This window comes from Phodopus roborovskii, unplaced genomic scaffold (assembly GCF_943737965.1).
Source record: "Phodopus roborovskii unplaced genomic scaffold, PHOROB, whole genome shotgun sequence".
Classification (NCBI taxonomy): domain Eukaryota; kingdom Metazoa; phylum Chordata; class Mammalia; order Rodentia; family Cricetidae; genus Phodopus; species Phodopus roborovskii.
Window position 1 is genome coordinate 4,015,475 of NW_026126525.1, and position 22,755 is coordinate 4,038,229.

Below are 22,755 nucleotides of genomic sequence, written 5' to 3' on the forward strand. Positions count from 1 at the left end.
CCCAACATAAATTCAACCAAATCAAACAATGTCTCTAAAGAAGACTGACCCTGGGGTTGTCATTTCTTGTCTATTGTTCATTCCCTTATGGCCCAGTCTTCCATTGGAATGGACACGTGCTTACAAGAGATATCCCTAGCCATTAGAGCTCCATAGAAATCCTCTTCCATTCTGTGATGCCCCAAGAACACTGAGGCAAGGACCTAAGTCCTTCTCAGGACTTGCTCTAGAAACACAGTGTAAGCCAAGGATTGGATGGCAGATGTATGCTTCATTACTCCCAACCTAGAGGCTCTGGCCTATTTGAAACTTTGACAGAAGTTTTGCACGTCTACCATGTATAGTGGAATATGTATTTATTATGGGATGTTAACAGAACTGATACAATTCACCTCATATCCTCACATCATTTTGTGTGGTAAGAGAGCTTGCGGTTTCTTTCAGACCTCACAAAATACAATTCATTGTTGTTGACTGTAGTCACAACGCTGTCTCCAACTTTTCCCTATGAGATATTTTATGCTTTGACAACATGCTTAGATGTTACTGATTAACACATTCTTTTCCAGCTTAAAGAACATTTCCCTTCTTGTAAAACATTTAGGATAGTGGTGGACTCAAAACATTTTATTTGTCTAAACTATTTTGATCCTTCTTTATTTCTTAAGGACAGTTTGCCAGGAATAGTGTATTGATTGGTAGGCCTTCCTTCCTTCCTTCCCTCCTTCCTTCCTTCGCTTCCTTCCTTTCTTTCATATTTATTTTTATTTTTGAGATTATAATATAATTACAACTTTTCTCTTTCCATTCCTCCCTCCAAACTTTCTACATATCCTTTCTTGTTCTCTTTTAAATTCGTGGCTTCTTATTTCATTAATTGCTATTGCATACTTATATGTGTATAAACACATTTTTAGATATAACCTTCTTTGTTCTTTCTTCCTTTCTTTCTGTACTTTGTATTGTTCCACTTTTATCTTGGTCTGTCAGGTTTCTACTGAGACTCCTTTTTTGTTATTCACTGATATTTTCCCCTTAGCAGGTGTAAGATCATCTATCTGTCTTTGAATTTCAATCGTCTCATTAGAATATCTTTGCACATTAGAATATATCTATGTATCTTTAATCTTGTCTGGAATAAATATAATTCAAGACCTTTAATTTTCCCATAATAACTGGATATTCATATCTTCTCCTGAAATTTGGACAGTTTTATTGTGATTAATTTTTAAATAAATGTTTTATACCACTGTTTTCTTTTCTTAAACTTATATGGTACAACAATTAACTGTTTGGAAGCTACTCTATGAATCCCATAAAGTTTCTTCATTTCTTTCCATTTGTTTTCTCCCCTTTCTCAAGCTGTATAATTTCAATCTACTTGTCTTTGTGTTCACAAATTCTGCTACTTGATCAAGTCTGCCATGATGGTCCCTGTCACATACTAACTTTTAATAATTTTTCCTCTCAGCTTTATTACTTATATTTAACTTTGGCATATAATTTAAACCTTCCTGTTAAATTTTTAGTTTTTATTTTATTCATGTTCTTAATTTAATTATTTGTGTGTGTTTTGCTTTTTAGATTCTATTAAAATAATCATTTTGAATTCTTTGTCAGACAGTTCATATGGCTCTGTTCCTGTGGGGATCAGCTAACAAGATTATTGGATTTTTTTTTAATTTTGCTATTAAAACTTTAAAACTTCTATTTTTCATGTGTGTGGGTTTTTTTTTTTTGAGCCATGTGCTCATTGTCTATGATTTTGAAGAATTAGTGATTTATTTCAGCATTTGAAGATTGGTTTTATAGGAAGAATATTCTAAACTGTGATATTAGCCAGAGTAGGAGCTGAAAACATGAAAGGAAGCACATATGACTTAGTGCTACATGGGACTTACTGTACCTATGAAGAGAAGTTTAAAATGTTCATCACAAATTTCATCTATTCTTAAAGTATTAATCCTCTATGAAGAGATTACATTTAAAATTGGATATTTTCTTAAGTGTATTTGGTAATCTATTCAATTTTGTACTTAAAATACCCTTCTTGGTTAAAAATTTTCAACAAGACATGCATTTTTGGCAATAATCAAACTGCCAAACTTAGTAAGAGGAAAGCAAAACACATTTCAATTTAGTAGGATGTCATTTACTTTGAGTCACCTCTTGACTTAATATAGAATGCACATACCAAATCATGGTGCTATAAATCTTTTATTGGCATGATTTGAAAGGCTTCAGTAAAGAGAAAGATGGAGAAGCTTGACTAGGATAAGAGGTTGAAAGCAAACACCCACATCTAGATGGTTGTTGTATAGGTCAGAACATGACTGTCATAGGAGAAAATGTCAAAATGTCAACTTCAAAGCTCCCAAAATTAATAAAAGGAACAACTTTGTTCAGCCTAGGTTTCTTGTTTCTGTTTCTCATCTGCTTTAAGTGTTGGTGTAGAAGTATTGAAGTCCAAGATATTTTAAAAGAAGACATTTAGGAATCTAAGTGTTGACTTGTTGTGTGATAGTTTCCAGATATAGTTACACATGTGAACATTGGAATAGAAATTAGAGTCACAGGCTAAAACTTGTCTTTAATTAAAATATTTTGTCAGTGTTAAATTACCCAATTTACCCAATTTAATATTTCAGGAATGCATAAGGATTCATTCACTTTGCCTTTTCCTGTGGGAAACTTTCAAGTTTATCCATAGCTTTGTTCTAATTACTTCTCTGGTCATGAAAATAATGACTTCTCTTTGTGTTTCTGTATTTTCATTTGCAAGGTGACTCAAGGTGGCACTAGACGCTCACCAAACTGCCTTCCATAACGTACATAAAACTACCCAAACCAGTATTTATTTAGAAGATTAGGATTATTAGAAGATTAAGAATTGACACATAAAGCTCAATAGAGAGGTTTTACTTAAATATATGGTATACAATTAAGTGAGAAAAAAGAGAAAATTTTACCTTGTGATCAAATAGAGAATGGGAAGATAGTGGTTCAAGAGTTCTTTTTAGTAAAAAGTGATTCCACCAGCAAGCCCATCACAGAATAACAACTGTTCTCCTCAACCCTTGCTGTGTCATTGACACTATTTCTTCCAAGAGATAGGTCTTATGTCCTCTTTAAAAAAAGGTTTATTTTTATTTATAAGATGTATGTGTACCTCTCTCTTTCTCTCTCTCTTTTTTGCGTGTGTGTGGGGGGATGCATTGCTTGTGGGTGTCCATGAGGGCCAGTGGAAATGTTAGATACCCTAGAGAAAGAGTAACAGGTGACATTGAGCCACCTGATATACTCCTGGAAACTGAACTTGAGCCCTTTAGAAGAGCAGTCATTGCTTGGAACCTCTGATTTAGTCACTTCCCCAATTCTGAGTTTATATTCCAAAAAGTTGAAAAATTGGAAGAAAATGCTGACATGTCATCTTGGAGAAGCAAATCTTAGAACTGTAATAGATTAAACCTAAGTTACAGGAAAAACATTGAAATGCAAAGTCCTTACTCTATCCTTAATTTGTCATGCAGTTATATAGCTAAGATTTCGAACACAGTATCTACCCACATCCCAATTTATCTTCCAACTCATTAAAGTCTACTGGTTACTAAAAAGACGGTGAGCATGAAGTGGTATTCTTTTGGGCAAAGTGGGAAATGTGGTCACCACATTGGCTATGTGCCTCTGCTCTTTAAAATTTTAATTTATTTTAGAGTAAATTCAATTGTGTCTTGAAAATTCTTTACCTTTGGACTTTAATAAAATTTTTATTATTAATTAGTCATGTTATAGGGTATGTCCTTCTGTATATATTTCTCTTATTGGTTGAAGACTAAAACACTGTTTGGCCAATAGAGGCAGGAAGATAGTAAGGACTAGAAGATGAGGAGAATTCTGGGAAAGATAGGTAGAGAGAGAGAGAGACTGTGAGGATGCCATGTAGCCAAAAAAGGAGTAACTGGTCCAGGCACTCTAAGGTAATCCAAGCCCATGTGGAAATACACAGATTTATAGAAATGGGTTAATAATTAAGACAGAGCTAGCCCATAAGAAGTCCTAGTCATCAGCCAACAGTTTATGATTAATATAGCATCAGTGTGCTTATTTGGGGCTGAAGAGACAGTGGGACCTGGTGGGACAAGAAACCTCCATCAACAGTCATGTGACTTCAAGCTATATATTTGAAAATTCACTGTAGTTTTTTGATTCTGAGGATCATTAAAGTGTGTACAAGCACCCTAGATCATTATGACTTCTCAGGAAATAAAGGAGCTTAACCCTAACTAGAACGAGACTGATGATCTTCATTTCCCAACCTCTGAAAGATAATTGAAAGAGTGTAAATAAGACCCGTGTGTTTTCTCCATCCCTTTTTCTTTCAGTCATATGCAGTATCAATATTGGTATTGAAGATATTTCAATATATTTTCTAATATTTTAGGCACTGTCTCAAATTTAATAAGGTCTTTTTGTACATAGTGGTTTTGAAGACTGGAAAACTCTGGTACATGTTCAGTAGGGTCTTAGTTTTTTGTCTTGTTGAAATGATAAAATATCAACAAATATTCTGACAGAAGCCACTTAAACCTTTATTCTGGCTTCTAGTTCAAGGGTACAGCCCATTATGGAGTGCAGTCAAGGGGCAAGGAGCCTGAAGAAGCTTGTGTTATGTCCAACAGGGATTAATGGATACATACCAATATTCAGCTTTTTTTCATCACTTGCCACTGACCAGAACCCCCTGCCCATGGGATGGTCCTACACACAATTAAAATGTGTCTTTATCTTCAAGATAATTCCCTACAGGCGTGCAAAGATGCCCATCACCCCAGGTGATTCTAGATCCTGTCAAGTTAACAGTTAACACTAACCATCACAACCTAATATTTTTGTTGAATAAATTAATTTATTAGGTTAATATATGGATGATAATTTTACTAACTCATGATGAAAGTCTGATTCTCCACAGGTCACCATTTGAGGTGGGGTTTTCCTTGTTCCTTGTTTCTTTTCTATGTAGAATTTTATCTACCAAAGGAAAATCCTTCCCACTTACAAGGTTGAAAAAGAGAGTAACTCACAAACATTCCCTTTGCAAGTGAAGGCAGCATCACATGCTAATGACTGCTTCCTAAGCACAAGTGTGTGTCTGTGCCTGGTATGACTCTACTGCCTATAACTCTAGAATTCACTTAGGTAGACGTTTGTGCAAATTCACCCTTCCATTGTAGGTGACATTTGCCCCCTCTCCTCAGGAAAATCTCAAATCAAAACAAAACCCCAAACTTACTCTTCTTTAAACAGATGACTTATATGTTAGAACGGAAACCATAAACACAAAGGTGCTTAAAGCATCCCTCTTGGTTTGTTGAAAGCAAAGATCCTCGACTTAGCACTTTCTCTTTGTAGTTTGTGGTTGGAGTCTGTGTGCTTAGTGCTTCGGACACCAGTCACATCTGCATGCTGAAGCTCCAAGAATAGATTTGTTGCGGAGCATGACATTTATGAGCTTTGGCAGGCGCTAGACTCTTAAGTCATGTTCAATTTTGAAACCTGAATGGAAAAATCTTCTCTGAGGGAAGCCAGTCACAACAGCATCCTGAGCCTAGTCTTTTATGAGAGGACCGAAGAGCCAGGGAAGCACAGAGTCCTGGAGGGCTCCAAAGATTTGCGTGTGCTGTCTTGCATGCCCAGGGAGAGGTACAGCAGACAGTCTGACATGTGGCAAAATACCTCTTCAAACCCAGACTCTGCTTTGCTTAGCTTACTATAGAGCAGTCTCATGAATATTCAAAATAGCTCCAATTTTACTCCCCCCCCCCCTTTTTCAGGAAATTGTGGTGATATTTTGCTTGTGATCTAACAAATAAAGCTTGATTAACAATGAAAGGGTGAAGCTAGCCACTATTTAACCATAGAGGCCAGGCAGTGGTGGCACACACCTTTGATCCCAGCACTAGGAAGGTGGAGACAGGAGTGATATGGCTGGGTAGAGAGAGGAATGTAAGGTGGGCAGAGATAGAGCTCAACCCCTTCTGTCTGAGGATTCAGTAGAGGTAGGAAATCTCTCTAGTGGCTGACTCCTTTACTTCTCTTTCAACATTTACCCTGATATCTGACTCCCGGTCTTCATTATTAAGACCAATTAGATCTGTGCTTCAGGTAATCAATGTGTTCCTTTGTAAGTCCTTTATAGTTTGAAGGAGGTCCTTTCTCAGTCAGGTCTCATTGCAGCTGCCAATTCTCTTTGCAGTCGGGTTAAGGTGTTCTCCCTAGGGTTCTGGGGTGGAGCCAAGGCCTCCTTTGGCTTCCTTGTCAGTGTGCTGACCACTGGGCAGCACTGCTCTGCTGGCTGTGGCTGAATGAAAACGGCCACATGTCGCTGGTTGTGGCTTCTGGGCCAATGAATCTTGTGCAGAAGCAAGAATGTGAGAAAATCTTAACGAATGTCTTCCTTGTAAGGACGGACACCTTTTTTGTTTTTTTTAATCCACATGTTCTAATATGTGTTACAGAGTCAGAGAGGAGCTTTTAGTTTCTCCAAAGACAATTGCTTTTTGAGTTCAGGACAAGAATGGGTTCTAGGCGCCCTCGTCTCAACGGTAACAGAAATGCTGTAATTCCTGCTGTAGTGCTTGGTGCTGGCTAATCTGTCTCCTCTTGCCGGCCTTCCTTCACTGTACAATGCTGTGCTCTTCCGGGATTTGTTTGCCTTTCTATATCATGTCACTCAGGTTGGAGTTTTCTATTCAATATGGCAGATTTCCCCAAGTCCACATATTAGGAACAAGAGGTCAGACACTTTATATGAAAACTGGCATCCTAGGAGTGTGTGACTGTGGAAACTTCCTGTCATGCTTGTCAGGAAGAATGGTGGCTACATGAAGTCTCTTCAGAGAGTACAACCCAGGGGCCACTCAGGGCTTCTAGGTGACCCCCTTCCTAGTAAACTAGAAAGTGCTTCTGTCTGGAGGGGAGTGAGTAGAACCATTTCAACAAAGGGTACTATGCTAAGTCTAAAGCATGTTATAATGTCTCAAGAAAAATAAAGGTTAATTTAAGCCACATCTTTCTTTGAACTGGAAACTTATGTTTTCCTGAGTAGCTTGAAAATGGAAAAAGGTCTGTGATCTGGGAGAGTTTTGATAGAGGATGTATAAGCGGAGAACATTGATTCTGGATTTTTGCAACCAAATGTGCAATCCAGTGCCTTGTCCTTCTGTGGGGATTAGAGATGAAGGCACAGGGAAGTGAGATTTCCAGGTATGAGTTCTACTGTTTTATTAGTGAGCAATATGTAAGTCAATTTTCCACAAGATCTTGGGGGGAAGTTTAACTGTTGATCTACTATAATTCCCCACAACCAAAATCAATGAGTGGCAAGACATTTTCACAAATTATGAGAGTACAGTCATGTTTGGATTGGTTGTCATTAAAAAAATGTGTGTGTTTTTCCCCGCAGCCTCCTCCTCAGATATATGACAAACAGCTGGATGAAAGGGAGCACACCATTGAAGAGTGGAAAGGTGACTGTGCTGTGTTCTTATGTACACTTTGATTTCTTGGAATCAGGCTATAAAAAACTGTCCTGTTGTGCCATATAGTCTATACAAAGAAAGTATCTGCAGATTCCTCCTGTACAACACTTCACTAAAAAGTGAAGTTTCAGTGGCTTGTTATCGGGCTGGTGTTGTGGTTCAAACAGTGTTTGCTCAGTATATACGAAGTCTGAGTTTAGTCTCAAGTGCTGCATGTAATAAATGAAGGAAACACAAATGAGAAAGTAATTATTTCATAATTTCCTAAAGTTTATCTGTCTTTTATGTTAATAGAAAAGCTATATTTGCTTAAGACTAAAAAGAATTTAATTATGGACACCTTTGCAAAATAGTATTGATTGCCAAAGTGTTTGTCATGGGGTCAAGCTTCTTTTTAATACTTAACAATTAAGCTCCCATGTTTGTATATAAAATTAAAATTAAGTTTGAAAATTGGAGTGATGGATCAGTGGAGAGAATGCTAACCCTGAAAATCCTCATTTATTCCCTGGGCCCACACATGGAAGGAGAGAACTGGCTTCTACAAGCTATTCCCCAACTATGTCTCCCCTCCCCCAAATACACACAACACATTCTAAAAACAAGTTTATATATTAAAAACTAAATATAGTTAATAGATATATTGATTTACAAAATTTTCTAGATTTGCGAGTTTGAGTAGAATATATGTGAACCTAGAGGCTTATTGTTCAAAATAAAAACAAATCAGTGAGCTCATCCCTCCAGCTTTTTCAGCAAAACTTCTCCAAATGCATCCTGTAGCTTCAAATCTATACTGATGAAGAAACAAAGGAGAAAAAGGGGTTAAACCTACAAAGCATTGTTAAACGAATATAGTCAACTATAGAGAGGAACGGATTTGAGGAGTCCACATGCAGATGGTGTCATATAGTCAAACTAAAATGAGCAGGAACAAAAAGGGAAGGAAAAATTGATCAAGTTTTAAAGAATGTGTCATACAAGTTGGGAAAAGGAAATGGCCAAATGGGGGATTCAAAGAGAAACCAATGTTGGAAATAAACGCAGAGTGTTATAAAGAGATGGCACTGGTCAAAGGATGGTGTTGGTGAACACAGAAACATGAGCCCATGAAGGTGAGATCAGGGAAACCTGATGGCAGATGGTGGGTGCAGAGGGTTGCTTTGGCCTAAGTGAAACACAAAGGTGTTATTGGGACTCATGCTGAACTGGAGGGAGAAGTATCTCTGGAAGATGGTGATGTATAAGCCATTGCAAGAAAGAATGAACAGGACTGAATGATTTTAATCTGGCAACACAAAGAACTAGACATCTCCAGGCAGATCCACAGCAACAAGGAAAAAAAAAAAAACTGGTTGCTAGTCTGAGAACTAACAAAATGATTTTTTAATTCTTAGGCTTCTGTTGTGCTTGGGTTTACAAGTCCAAGATAGAAGCCTAGAAGAAAGATGGTATTAGAGACAGAAGTTGTAAGGATTGATTATAATGTAAAGTTCATAGGATTTGCATGGAAGCAGTAACTGTGAAAGGAAACAAACATACAAAAGTGAAGAGTCACACAGTCCAGGAAAGGTAATTTTCTAGCACACATATAGCCCTGAGTATGAACCCCAATGTGCAAAAGCCAACCAAGGAACAAGTGAATAAGCCAGTGAGGTTATGTAAGTCCTTGTATGCAGGAGTTCATCACGATCAGTTCAGAAAACAGTAATTTATTTATTTCTGGATAGTCACTTACTTAATTGCTGTATCAAGGACCTTCTTTGTGCTCAGTACAAGGAAATTCAGAAATGGAAGACTGAAAATCCTCAGTGATTTAATAATCTATTTAGTGCCACAGAAATGCTGTTTGTCATTAGCTAGTGCCTCTATTTGTAAATTAAGAAAAGTCTTTGCTTTTCTGTTATAATAACATAGACAATTTTTTCTTACAGAACTCATCTACAAGGAAGTAATGAACTCAGAAGAAAAGACTAAAAATGGCGTAGTAAAAGGACAGCCCTCTCCTTCAGGTACTCACTCTCTGTGAATAACTGAGATGACAGTACTTGTATATTTTCCCAACCTTTGAGGGGCATGGTCATGAATAAAATTGCTTACAGGGCCTGGGAACAAATATCCTATGACCATTTCCCTATGTTGCATCCATGTTTTTCTTTTGAAACCATGCATTCATTCTGGTAGTTTTGATTCTAATAAGCAAGCACAATGTTGTTTTTCTAAACAATACTTTTATTTTTGAGATTATATTAAGTACAATATTTCTCCCTTCCCTTTCCTCCCTCCAAGTCTCTTATTTATCCCTTCCCGCTTTTTTTCAAATTCAGTCTCTTATTTCACTAATTGTTGTACCATGCTTATATGTATATATGCATGCATGAATGTGTGGGTGTGTGTATTTGTGTGTGGTGTATACATATACATTCCCAAATACAAACAGCTCAGCCTATATAATGTAACTTTTATATACATGTTGGGCTCACCAACATGTATTGGCTATCCAATTGGTGTGCTCTTCCCTGAGGAAGACCATTCTTCTCACTCAGCATTTCTTAGTTGCCTAGGTTCTTTGTGTAGAGTTGATGTTAGTAGAGTTGGCATCTGTACTGGTCTGTCCTTGGGGTTTTGACAGGATACACCCTCTGCTGCAGCCATTAAGAGCATCATCTGTGTACATTCACTATATTTCTTTTTAAGGTCCCTGCCCACCTCCCATACTTCTCTCCTTCTCTCCCTCTGTCTGAAGCCCCTTCTCTCTTTCCTTTCTCTCTCCCTTTCCTCTCTCCTGCTGCTCCTATCCTCAGAGGTCAGTCTCCCCCTTTTTATGATCTCTTTCCCTAATTAAAAAAAAACCCTCTGCTAGAACCCTATCTCATGGCATATTTCTCTCACTCAACCTGCTTTTCTTAAATTACAGTAGTTGAGGCCTCCTGGGCTTTTGCCTATCTACTATGGCATGTATATTAGTATTGTCCTTCTTCAGTAACTCATGTTGGTGAGACCTCATGGCTGTCACTTCTAACATTGCCATGACACAGTTTCTCTTATAGACTGGAATTCCCTCTTTTGCAATGTTTTGCAATGTGGAAATTATTTTGTAGATGTGTATATTGAGACTAGGATCTACAAGTTTGCATTTTGACTGGTTGTGGTTTTTTTTTTTTTTTTTTTTTTTTTTTTTTTGTAATGGTCTATGTCTCTTGGGAAGAAAAGTTTCCTTGAGGGATGAGGACTACACTTACCTGTTAATATAAGGACAAATATTTTGAGTGTAGTTAGGGATTATGTTCAATTAGTAAGGAGGAAGTTGTAGGTTCTCTTCCAAGATCCATGACCTTACTAGCCCTGGAGAATTGGCTAGGATTTCAGTATGTTTGGGTATGATTTTCTTCTTGTTGGGTGTGGCTTAAGTCAAATTATAGAGCTGTGTGCACTTCTTCAATCTTAGTGTTACCATTGTCATGAAGATCGTTGTTATGGTTCATTAGCATCATAGCTGGGTAAGATTATTGGTGGCTTCCTCCTTTGGAAGCTCACATGGTACCATGAAAACTAGTCCTCAGATGGTGCATTCAGTTCTAGCTCAGGGGTCTCTGGGCACATGTGTGAACTACATGGTGTCTTCAGCAATAGGGAGCTGGCATCCATGTCTGGGGAAGCCAAGGGCAATAGCAGTAGTCTGGAATGTTAGGGGAGAGTCTCTTGAACAGCCCTGACCACCTGACCATCAATTAAAAAAAAAAGTCTTCTGGTATTGTGGTTTTGGCTTTTTTTTTTTTTTTTTTTTTTTTTTTTTTTTTGGTCTGCTGGTCTTAGGCTCTTAGAAGGAACATTGTCAGATGAAAAATTTCATTTAAATTATTGTATGTATATTACTTAGGTGTATTAAGGGGTTTTCAGTAAATAGTTACTATTATGATTCTTTATGTTTTCAGACTTCCTTACTGTTATTTTACTCTTTACCTCCTTATGCGTTTATTCCCTTCCCCTCTCCATAATTAGAGCTCTCCCTGTCCCCATTTCCCTATGAGATCACTTGTACAAATCATCTCTCTACTGCCCCCAACCCCTTCCCTTAGTGGTTCCTTCCTACCTTCCTACTTTCTTTAGTTGTTCCAGTTACTCCCATCTGAAGATTTGGAGCTAAGAGACTGATGAGAGCATGAGTCTGTTACCTCACTCAAGATCATCTTTTCAAGTTCCACAATTTACCTGCAAAGTTCGTTTTTCTTTATAGTTGAATAGCACCCCATACTATATATGTACCACATTTTTATGACCCATAATGTTCTTCCATAGAAGGACATTTAGGTTGTTCCTATTTCCTAGCTGTTGAAGCATAATGTTGTTATAAAACTGAATTTAAAATGCCAATGGAATAATATGACATGATCTGGTCAAGGGCAGATGATACTCAACAAAATGTAAATCCTCCTTGTTCTCTGGACCAACAGGCTAACCTACAGGTCAACAGTTCATCCCTCCAGCCAGAATTTCTTCTCACATTCATTTTCAGTGTTAAACTCTGTAAGCTGAGTATGACAGCAGTGTAATTATCTGCTAAAATGGCTCTGAATAAAGCCAATGTTCAAAATCTCTAGCTTGTTAGCTGCAGAGTCTAACATACTTTTGTACCTATATGAGTTTTCCTACCAATACTGCTGAGGACTACCTGAAATATCCCCTTACATGTGTTAATGTTGTACCCACTTTTTCTTGAGACTTATGTCCTAGGTATAAAGAGTTTGATAAAATATGATTGCTTATTTTCAACTGTGATTGCATTCAACCTCATGGTTTCAAGAGTGGAAGCTGGGAATGATGATTTTAGAGAGAACAAAATTGGATGTTTTACTTCTAAATTACACGTTTCCACGCCTAGCAAATTGTCCTAGTTTTCTCTAGGATGTAGGCTTCATTAATTATCATATTACTACTCCTCTTTGAGTAACTAATTTGCAACCACAGCCACCACGGCAGCCAGTCATTGTGACTGAAAACACCTTACAAGGGAGGGAAGAAGGGTTTGTATTACCCACAGTTTCACAGAAGCAAGTTTATGAGGTTGTGGTCACAGTGGTAGCATTGTTCACATCATGGCTGGTGAGGGAGCAGAGAAAGGGGGTGCTACTGCCCTCAGTATTTTTCATTTTATATTTTATTATGGAATGGCACCACACACACTCAGCTGGGTCTTTACCACTCAGTTCCTGCCCTGGAAATGTCCTCACATATATGCCCAGAGGTGTGTCTTTCCAGTCAAGTTCACAATGAAGGTTACCATTGCAGGTCTATCTTTTTAGACACATGCTCTGACTGCTGCTTCAGAAGGGCCTCACAGGCAGAATCTCAAAGGCTTCAGGTGTTCCCTTGTGAGGTAGAGGGGCTCATGTGCAGTTATAATCACCATAACATGTTTCCGCACAGTCATTAGAAGGGTAAAGTGGCAATAGGTAACAAAGGACAACCTCACATCTCAGGCTGGGCAGACACAGGCCCATTTTAGTCATTTTAGTCATCTTCACTTCAGATTATTTCCTTTCCACACCTCCTTGTCCAAAAGAGTTTCCATGTTTTCCAAAAATAAGATCTTTCTGCATTTCCTACTAGTTCTTGTATTGCAGACATACGACACTTTTCTTATTATCTGCTACTTATTGAGTCAACTGTACACATTCATCTTTGTGCATCATATAGGATCTAAATACTCTCTGTCTCAGTAATTACTCTCTCTCTCTCTCTCCCTCTATCTCTCTCTTCTTTCTTTCTATCTCCACACACATATACACTTCAAAGACAGAATTCAAGACAGGATTGCATGGTCAATATAGTATGCAATTAAGTATGTTCTTACACCACAATTATACATATTTATCTGCCCTGTTAATGTCCATGAACATGGGTGAGCCAAGTTACTAATGTATTCTCTTGCTAGGGCATTTTTGTCCATTTTTCAGATAAGGCTCTATTTTTTTGTTTGTGTGTTTGTTTTTGTTTTGTTTTAGTTTTTGGTTTTTTGAGACAGAGTTTCTCTGTGGCTTTGGAGGCTGTCTTGGAATTAGCTCTCATAGACCATGTTGGTCTTGAGTTCACAGAGATCTGCCTGCCTCTGCCTCCCAAGTGCTAGGATTAAAGGTGTGCCCCACCACTGCCCAGCTGGGCTGTCTTGTTTTTACGATGATAGTTTGGTTCATTCGTTTTGGAAAATGTACGTCCATAAAACCTTTTTGTAGGCCCGATTAGCATAGTATGTGAATAGTTATTTATAAAGAACGCCAGTTAAGTTAACCTGGTGAGAGAGCTAAGACCCTTTTTTAACCATTCCAACTACCTGTAGCAATGAAAATTTGCCAAATTTTACATGTTCTCTAAACTATAGTTAGCAAACTTACCCAATCTATAGCTCAAATAACAGTAGATTATCTTACATGGCACATTTATGTATGCTCTATTTGTATGTGTCATGTAGAAACTGGATGGCAGCTGGACCTGGCTCTGCCAACTTATGTACCGGGTACATCTCTTCTCTAATGAGAATTTATTGGTCTCAGATTGTCCACTTGAAACTAACAAGGGAAGATTTGCAACATGGAAGCTGCCAGAAACCATAAATCATACTGATTGATCCCTGGAGAGCAAACTATTCACTTTTTACCTGTGTGCCACTGCATGTGTGTACTTTATGTGTGCATGTGTATACCTGCACATACGGGAATATATGTATGTGTGTGTGTGCTGCAAACTAAGAAAGGCAATGACTAAAGTGCTTTGTAGAAGCCACCTCTGACAGTTTCATGGTAATTATCTTTCATCAGGAATGTTTGCATAACATTTTGTTTTGTAAAAAGCCAGGATGGATACTTTATCACATAGGTTCTCTCGCTATTTGTTTATCAAAAATCTAGGAATCTTACGTAAGGAATAAGTTAATGCACTTCTTGAGGAACAAAGTGGTTCTAATATCAAAACCTATCATATAGTAATGATTTTAAAATGTAGATAGGAAGGTAAATGGGCACTCAGAATGATTTATAGGTCTGAAATTTACTGACAAAACCATTATATATCAATAAAAACTCATCTAAACTTCAGATGAATTCTTAAATGTATCCTTCTGCTCTGATTTTACCTCAGAGTTATCTGTTTTCAGTAGCACCACCACTTGCTTCCTGAGTTGATTTGTAATGTCTTCCAGGGGAAAGCAGGAGCAGGCATCAATTTTGCTCTGAAAGTAGGTGTTACAGAAGGTTAGCACTATGATATATGCGGGAGGTTGTGTGCACTGGCATCCCTGCTCCTTCTGAGAAGTGAGCTGCCCCAGGCAGGTAACTGACTCCCTAAGAAGGAAGGATGCTTTGTCAGAACAGGCAGAGGACGACGAAGCTTCCCAGGTGTTCTGGGTGTTCAGTCCTAGATTCTCAAGTGCTCAGTCTTCTCCATCCTGGGAGCATAGCCTCCCTTCCCCCACCAGCCAGTGGTACAGACTACAAAGATTGATTGATTAAGAAAACAAAACAAAACTATTCGAGCTCAAATAACCTGATGCTCGAGACCTTGCAGCTACTGGAGTCCCTGCTCCGTCAATAATTATTTTCCCTCTATTTTTTCTCCTCACTCTTTTTATTTATGTTTCCATTTGTGATTGTGAAGGTGTTATCAAGAAAATAATTCCCATTTTACAAACAGTCGCCAACGAATAGTTTGGTTAGATAACTCCTGGCCAAAGTAAAATAAAATAAAATAAAATTCCATGAATTATTTCATTCCGTGAAATCTAGTTTCTTCAGTTGAAGTTGCAAGAAGCTAATAAGCCTCATTTGTGACACTATCCATTTTATTGAAAAATTATAATACTGTATTGATGACAGTTTAAAAATTCTCTCTATTGAGTCCTCCTGAATAGTGTAGATGGGGGGTGTATATCATGTGCTAGGATGTGCCAGATAGATGGACACAGTAAACAGATTTGATAAAGTTCAATTCTGTTTAAGAGAGTGTCATAAACTTAATTAACTTAAGCCAAGGTCCTTGTTCTTATTCCTTTTGTTTGAGTTTGGTTTTATACTTTAAAAGGTTCATTTATTGCCTACTTGTAAACAGACTAGAAAGGGTTGTCTCAAAGCCAGAGTGTCTGCTGTCAAGACAGGAGACATTTATTGTAGCTCAATAGAGGAGATTACACACAGGCAAAGTCATACATCTAAGAGGAATGGGATCATTAATGTTCAACATGCATCTCTAAGAAAGGTGATTAGTTACATCTATAAATATGGCCTACTTATTCTCACTTTAACTATTTGAAGAAACCAAGGTGATATAAATAAAGGCAGATACCAAGGGATGCTAATAGTTGGTTTTAAGAACCCACAAATATCCTACACCAGGTACCACTGGTTACCCACATCATTATAATATCATCATCATCTAACCTGCTTAATGTCTAGTCCACTAGTATTGAGACTTTTTATTTGAAGAAATTAAATGCATTTCTGTACACTAGCAATGAACAGACAAGTCAATTTAAACCATCACCATGAAGAAAACCATCTAGCAATAATTTCAATAAATGAGCACATTGTACTCTGAACACTGTTAATGCTGAAAGAGCTAAAGGAGACCTAAATAAATGAAAGGCTCCCCACTGTTCTCCATTTTCTTGGACTGGTAAAGTGCTGCTGTTCCCCCAGGGTGGTTTATTGAACAAGCAGTTAAAAATCAGTTTTTTTTTTCAGAAATTTAAAAAGTTATCTTAAAATTCAAATGAAACTATTCCTATATTTTATATTACAGCCTAAATAATCCTGAGAGAATAAAATTGGAAATTTCACAATTTTTTTTTTCTGATTTGTATACTAATCAGAAAGCCACACTACAAAAGACAGTATTTGCTACTTTTCTCCTTGGTGAAGCAAAACACCTGACAAAGGCACATTAATAAGGTGGGGCTTGTCTGGATCATGGTGTGAGGGGACACAGTCCATCACAGCAGGCAGCCAGGCGGGGAAGGCTGGTGGGAGGGTGAGGCAGCTGGCAGTGCACTCATACTCAGAAACACAGAGAGATAGATGAAGGCCAGTGCTCAGTTAGCTTCCTCTATTTTCCCCCTTGGATTTAGTCTAGAACCCCAGGACATGTGATGGTGCCACCCACATTTGTGAAAGTCACAATTAAACCTGTTGAGAAACACCTTTAAAGACAGCCAAGGGGTGTGTTTCCAGGATTCCAAATCCAGCCAAGTTGACAACGAAGTTGACATCATAGTCTGCTACTGCTACTGAACCCTTTATGTATAAGGCATTGAAATGGGTCTAAAACCAACCTCCACTAAGGTACATATAAGATATATATCCATATATATATATATATATATATATAAATTATATATGTATATATGTATGTATATATATGTATATATATTTGTATATATGTGTATATATATATAATTCATATATAACATGCATCACATATGTGGGTTTATTTGAACTTTTGGCCAAAACTGAGGAGAAATTCTTAGTCTCTCTCTGCTTATCATACAACAGTGTTGCTACTCATAGAAAATCCTAAATAAGCACAGAAATACATATAGGGAGATTCAGCTGTGAACCACAGTTAATCAACACTAGGAGATAAGTCTTTTTCTTGGAGCCAGAGTTCAGGGCTTTGGGGTCAGGCCATTTTCATTCCACTATTAGTGGTAACTAGAGTCTGTCCAGGTCACCAGGGGTTGGGATCTGATCCAGGTGTTTCCAGGTTCTTGGTATCTTATTCAAGTGGAATAAAGGTGCACATGGGTTGCAAAGAAGCAAGAATAATTTATTCAGTCCAAAGTTTTACTGGGTGGGGACATGGCAGAGGAATGAACTGGTCAGTGTAGCTCCCTTCAGTTCCAGTTATGACCCCCAGAAAGAGGTCATTGCTTAGGGTAAAAGACGTAAGAAGAAAACAAGCTTTTCGTTTGGCATTTGACACAGACAGAATCCAAGACATTTTTCCTCAAACATTTGTCATCTTTGGCCTCAGACAAGGTCATTTGGGCTACTAGCCAAGGGGAAAAAAGCTGTTCATGTTTGGGGTCCTCTACCCTAAACTGCTAGCCTATTTCTGTCTCCCGTTCATCAGAATGGGGTAGCAGATACAAGGTGGCTAGCAAGTTGCTGGATATATTGTTCAGTAAAGGTTGTGATATAGCCCAAGCTAACCAGAGTCCCTGCTTGGTAAGATACTACATGCTTGATTGCCTCACTACCATCATAATTCCTGTAGAGAGCTGCAGTTTAGAGAATCATCTTCTAATCCCTAGAGCCTTGTGGTATCATTTACATGACAGCCGAACAACAGACCAACGGCACAGAGCTGATAGTATAGTAGTATATCACCACTATTAAATGTGAATTAATATTTCACAAGGGTGCCAGGACAATTTTGTAGGAAAAAAAATTAACTTTCTCAACAAATAGTGCAGAAACAAGCAGGGACATGTGCATAAATGAGCTCTAAGAGAGTCACAGAAACCAAGTGTAAGAACTAAAATGTAAAAGTCTTAAATGAAATTATGGGAGTAAATTTTTCACAGTCTTAAGTTAGGGAGCATCTTTTAGAACTGACAACAGAAGCTCAAGAACAGAAAGAGTAAATATGATGTCTGTAAAAAATTTCAAGAAGAAGGCAATCCATAATAAGTGAATGCCATTTGTAAATTACACATCTAAAAAGGACTTGTTCCCCAACGGTGAAGCACTGTTATGGCTCAACAAGAAGAAAATGAGGTAAATTTTAACTGATCAAAGCATGCAAACAGATTTTTCTCCAAAGAAGGTATACAAATGACCACCAAGCACCTGAAAAGATCCTTAAAAAGCTTAGCCACTGAGCAATGCAAATTGCCCACAGTGGCATTCAATTTACACATACTTGGTGTCTGTAATCCAGAAAACTGATAAGTGTTCTTGAAGGTGTGAGGGCACTGTAATTCTTTAAAGCTGCCTGTATAAACTGTATAAACTGGCATGCTCACTTACAGAAACAGTTCAAAGCTTCTTCAAACCGAATCAATTAAATAGAACTTCCAGAGAGTTGCTCAGTATGAAAACATAGTCATGCCAAGTGTCTGAGTGAATGTTCATGACAGCATTGTGACAGCATTATTCATAACTCGGTATTTAGCAAATGCTCATCTACCAGGAAGTAATCAAAAAATGATGTGTAGTGGGATGGCCATTACTCAACCATAAAGGAACACATGCTGACGTGCCATTTAAACTTCCCTCCTGAAGACAATATTATGCTTTAAGCAATCCCTGGCAAAAGCCTGTAACATTCACATTATATATTTACATGTGTATGAAATATCCCGAATACACAAAACCATGGGGGGCAAAAAGCCACTAGTGGCCTGCAGAGACAGTGCAGTCTGTGAGGAGCTCAATTCAATCTCCTAACCCCCTGAAGGAAAGCTGGACACTGGGACATGTGCTTGTGAACCAGTACAGGAGAGGTAGAGAAAGGAAACTCTCTAGGGCTGGCTGGCCTTCCACACAGGCCTACTTAGTGAGCTCCAGGTCAATGAGAGACCCTATCTCAACAATCAAAAGGTGGACAGTGCCTGAGGCATGACACCCAAAAGTTGTTCTGTGGCCTTCTTGTGTACACACAAACATATGTAAACACATATTCACACATATTTTCACACACAGGTGTGCATTTGTGTGCACACACATTTTTATGAATGGTCGAGAAATTGAGTCTAAGACTTCCTCTGGATTGATGAAAGTGGTACGAAGTTGAATAAGAACATTGAATTGCACAAATCAGACTGAAAACTTATCTGATACATGAGTTATAGCTCAATAAAATGATTGTGGGAGATGTAAATGTTTTTCAACTCTACAGTTAAAAACAATCTAAATATAAACTGTGGTCCCTTGATTTGAAAGTCAAATAACTGATAAGTGCATCATCTTGGACATAAATGGACAGCATTGGAAAGTTGATTCCGCACTGATCAGAGTATTGTGTGCTGCTTTTTACCCCTACCTTGAAGATGACCCTGAGAACAGCACAATAGCACTGGGTTGTTAGAGATCAGCACTTCTGCAGGAACATGAAAGATGTTGGGCTAAAGGAATTCTAGTGCAGGGTGTACATACAACTCCACTGTGGAGCCCAGGGCTGTCTGTTATCAGTGTGAGCAGCTAGCCTACCTCTGCACCTTTTCAACGAGGCTTGTAATTAAGCAATATTGAAACAAACTAAAGCCAGGTAAATTTACTTTATACACCATTTTGATGATGGTGGTAATTATTTACAGGAAACAGGCAACGTTTACAATTAGGAGCATTAGCACTTTTAAAAGAATTTAAAAGGCATGAAAAGTACCCCCAGAGTTTCTGTATATGAAACTATCAAGGTACAGAGGAATACAGCAAGGATGACCAGAGAGCTGGAAATTTACTAGTGAAGAACAAGAGGGGGATACAAGAGAAGTTTAACCATTCCTGCCATTAACTTGGGCATTGGTGCACACTGGGTTCTCTCTCTCTCTCTCTCTCTCTCTCTCTCTCTCTCTCTCTCTCTCTGTGTGTGTGTGTGTGTGTGTGTGTGTTAATGTATTCCTCATAGTTTAGGTAAGCATTTTATAGTTAAATGAAACTGTAAATCTATGCAGATGTATGAAAGTGTCCTGGTGTGAATGTTTGAAATCCCCCCCTAGTAACTTGTACATTGTTACCACGTTTTTCTCACAGTGTCTGCTGTTGGAGCACACACTTTGAATGCAACCCCCTCTTCAGTTTTGTTTTGTTTTCTCTTTTAATGTTGAGTCTGCCTGATAATTCATCTGTCCTTCATTTTAGTTACATTTTCTCATCAAATAGACCTTTCATCCTATTGTTTCTCAAATGAGGTAGTTGTAGTTGGAAGTCTCCATTTTTGTTTGTTGATTAAACGGTGGGTATTTTAAATAGCATCATCTTCTACAAAGCTTACACTTTGTTAACACATCACTTAGGCATAGAGAATTTCATAGAGATGGGGAGTAGAGGGAGATCTGGTGTTTATGGGTTGCTGTGATTTAATTTTGCTTCCTGGGGCTTTTGGCTCATCTTTCCTTTGTTGCTCTTGAATCTAGAGCATCACAGCATGCCTTTGCTCAAAGTGCCTTCTCAGAGTTTCAGAGTCTTGTAGACGGTTTCAGATTAATAAGCCAATGCTTGCAAATCCTAAGCCAGCAAGTCTGTGGAAGGGAACTCTTAAAGGGGTACACTGGCTTAGTTTCCCTGTTTCTCTTCATTAACTTACCTAATAAGTCTGGCTTTTCTCCATGGATTTGAGTTTCGGTATTATATTTAATGATTAATTAATACTCCATGTTTTATACACTTTCATTTTCCTAGAGCTGTAGTCATAAAAAATTCAGGTCACTGGGCTTTGCCTTTGCCGGTTTCTGGGCTAAGACCAGAACTTGTGTTTGTTTTGCTCCTTCTTTAAAGACATCTGGATCAGACCTCTACATTAAGGATTTTATTCATCTCTCTTCTCCATAAATCAGTAGCTTTCTGTCCCTGAATGACTATACTATCTCCATCGTACTAATTAAGGATGCAAATGCCTTGACTTCATGCAAGCTCAGTTACCCTACAACACCATGGAACTTAGGGGTGGGGCAGTGTGGCAATTTCTAATTTGGAGTGACATTTGATGACCATTAGCCCTTGAATACATGTGACATGTGATTCTGCATTGTTTCCCCTTGATTTTCACCATCAACTTCAGTTTCCTGTGTCAGTTCTGTGGAGGTTTGCATAATAGAGAAGATATATCCTCTTGTGGACACTCACCCCTGCCCTCTGATGGTGCTCACATGGGTCTGGTTCCAGGTTTAGTCATGTTGGTCTTCATTTTCTCAGCACAGGTGCAGCAGTGAACAGCAGTGAGAGCCTCCCTCCGTCCTCGTCTGTCAACGACATCTCCTCCATGTCCACGGACCAGACCCTTGCATCCGACACTGACAGCAGCCTGGAAACCTCGGCAGGACCGTTGGGTTGTTGCAGGTGACTAGCCGCCTGCCTGCGAAACCCAGCGTTCTTTAGGAGATGACGCGATAGAACACAGGACACATGCACACGCACACACACAGTTTGCACAACACACATGCACACACAAAGACACTCTCACACATGCACAAATGCACACACGCAATGTCAAGAAAACAGCAAGAGAGAGATCCAACCTAAAATTCAGATAAATCTTTCTGCCTGCTTCTCCAAAGTTCTCTACCACAGCTAAAGCTGAAATGTGTACTTAACTTCTAGTTGCTCTTGCTTTGGTCTCCTTCCAACAGTGCTTACTACACAAAACAAATCAGACACAATTAGAGAAGCCTTTCCCTAAAGTGTAATTTAAGTGGCTGCAAAACCAGCAACCTATAACTGCCCTACAAACGGCATGACAAGGTGTGCAGTGACCCCATCCAGCATGTGTGTGTCTCTATCTTGCATCTACCTGCTCCTTTGGGCCTAGTCAGATGGATGTAGATACAGACCCGCATGTGTCTGTATTCACACAGCACTACTTAGAGATGTTCCTGTCAGGGTCCTCAGGGCTCTACCAAGACACCACGCACTGGGTACCACATGGTCCATTTCATCTGATCTATTACTCTGACATAAATCCATCTGTAACATATTGCCAGTATATAAGCTGTTTAGTTTGTTAATTGATTAAGCTGTATGTCTTATATGAAAATATGTAAAAGGGGGGATATGGGGGAGTGAACTCTCAGACCCTTGAAGATGTAGCTTCCGAATCTGAACTGATTAAATGGCACCTGTATACCAATTTGTAGAAAGGACATATGTGATATTTACACACAGTGTTGGGGGAGGGAGGGAGCAATAGCTTTCAGGCATTAAATAGCTAGGCCTTTAGGAGGACTATGTGAGGCAAAGTCAAGGGTCTACACTGTGCTCTGTAATACTGCTGTGTAGACTGTGGACAAAGAGGAATTGCTGCCTAGGTATTGGAAGACATCAACAACCATGTTTTAAAGATTGGACATCATTTGTCTTTTTAAAATAATGTGTCAAAAGAGAAAGCTGCTGGAGAAAGGAGGAGCTGGGGAGGCAGCAGCACTGTGCACACATCCAATGGTAAAACCCCTTGCCTGAAACACACTGGAATTATCTCCATGTGATCTCCTTCAGAGAAGGCAGCCCTCCCT

General features: G+C 38.6%; 1 protein-coding gene across 4 annotated transcripts in view; it reads left to right on the forward strand.

The window, feature by feature from the left end:
- Positions 1 to 22,373, forward strand: part of Mapk10 (mitogen-activated protein kinase 10) — a 258,111-nt gene extending 235,738 nt beyond the window's left edge. For 3 of the 4 annotated variants that reach the window (XM_051198162.1, XM_051198161.1, XM_051198163.1), the window contains 3 exons: positions 7,463 to 7,526; positions 9,473 to 9,550; positions 21,448 to 22,373. In XM_051198162.1, coding sequence (XP_051054119.1) covers positions 7,463 to 7,526; positions 9,473 to 9,550; positions 21,448 to 21,590 — 285 coding nt within the window. In that variant the 3' untranslated portion in view covers positions 21,591 to 22,373. Of the gene's footprint in view, positions 1 to 7,462; positions 7,527 to 9,472; positions 9,551 to 21,442 lie in introns of all 4 variants that reach the window. The other variant, XM_051198164.1, reaches the window with a different exon arrangement.
- Positions 22,374 to 22,755: the final 382 nt, after the last annotated feature.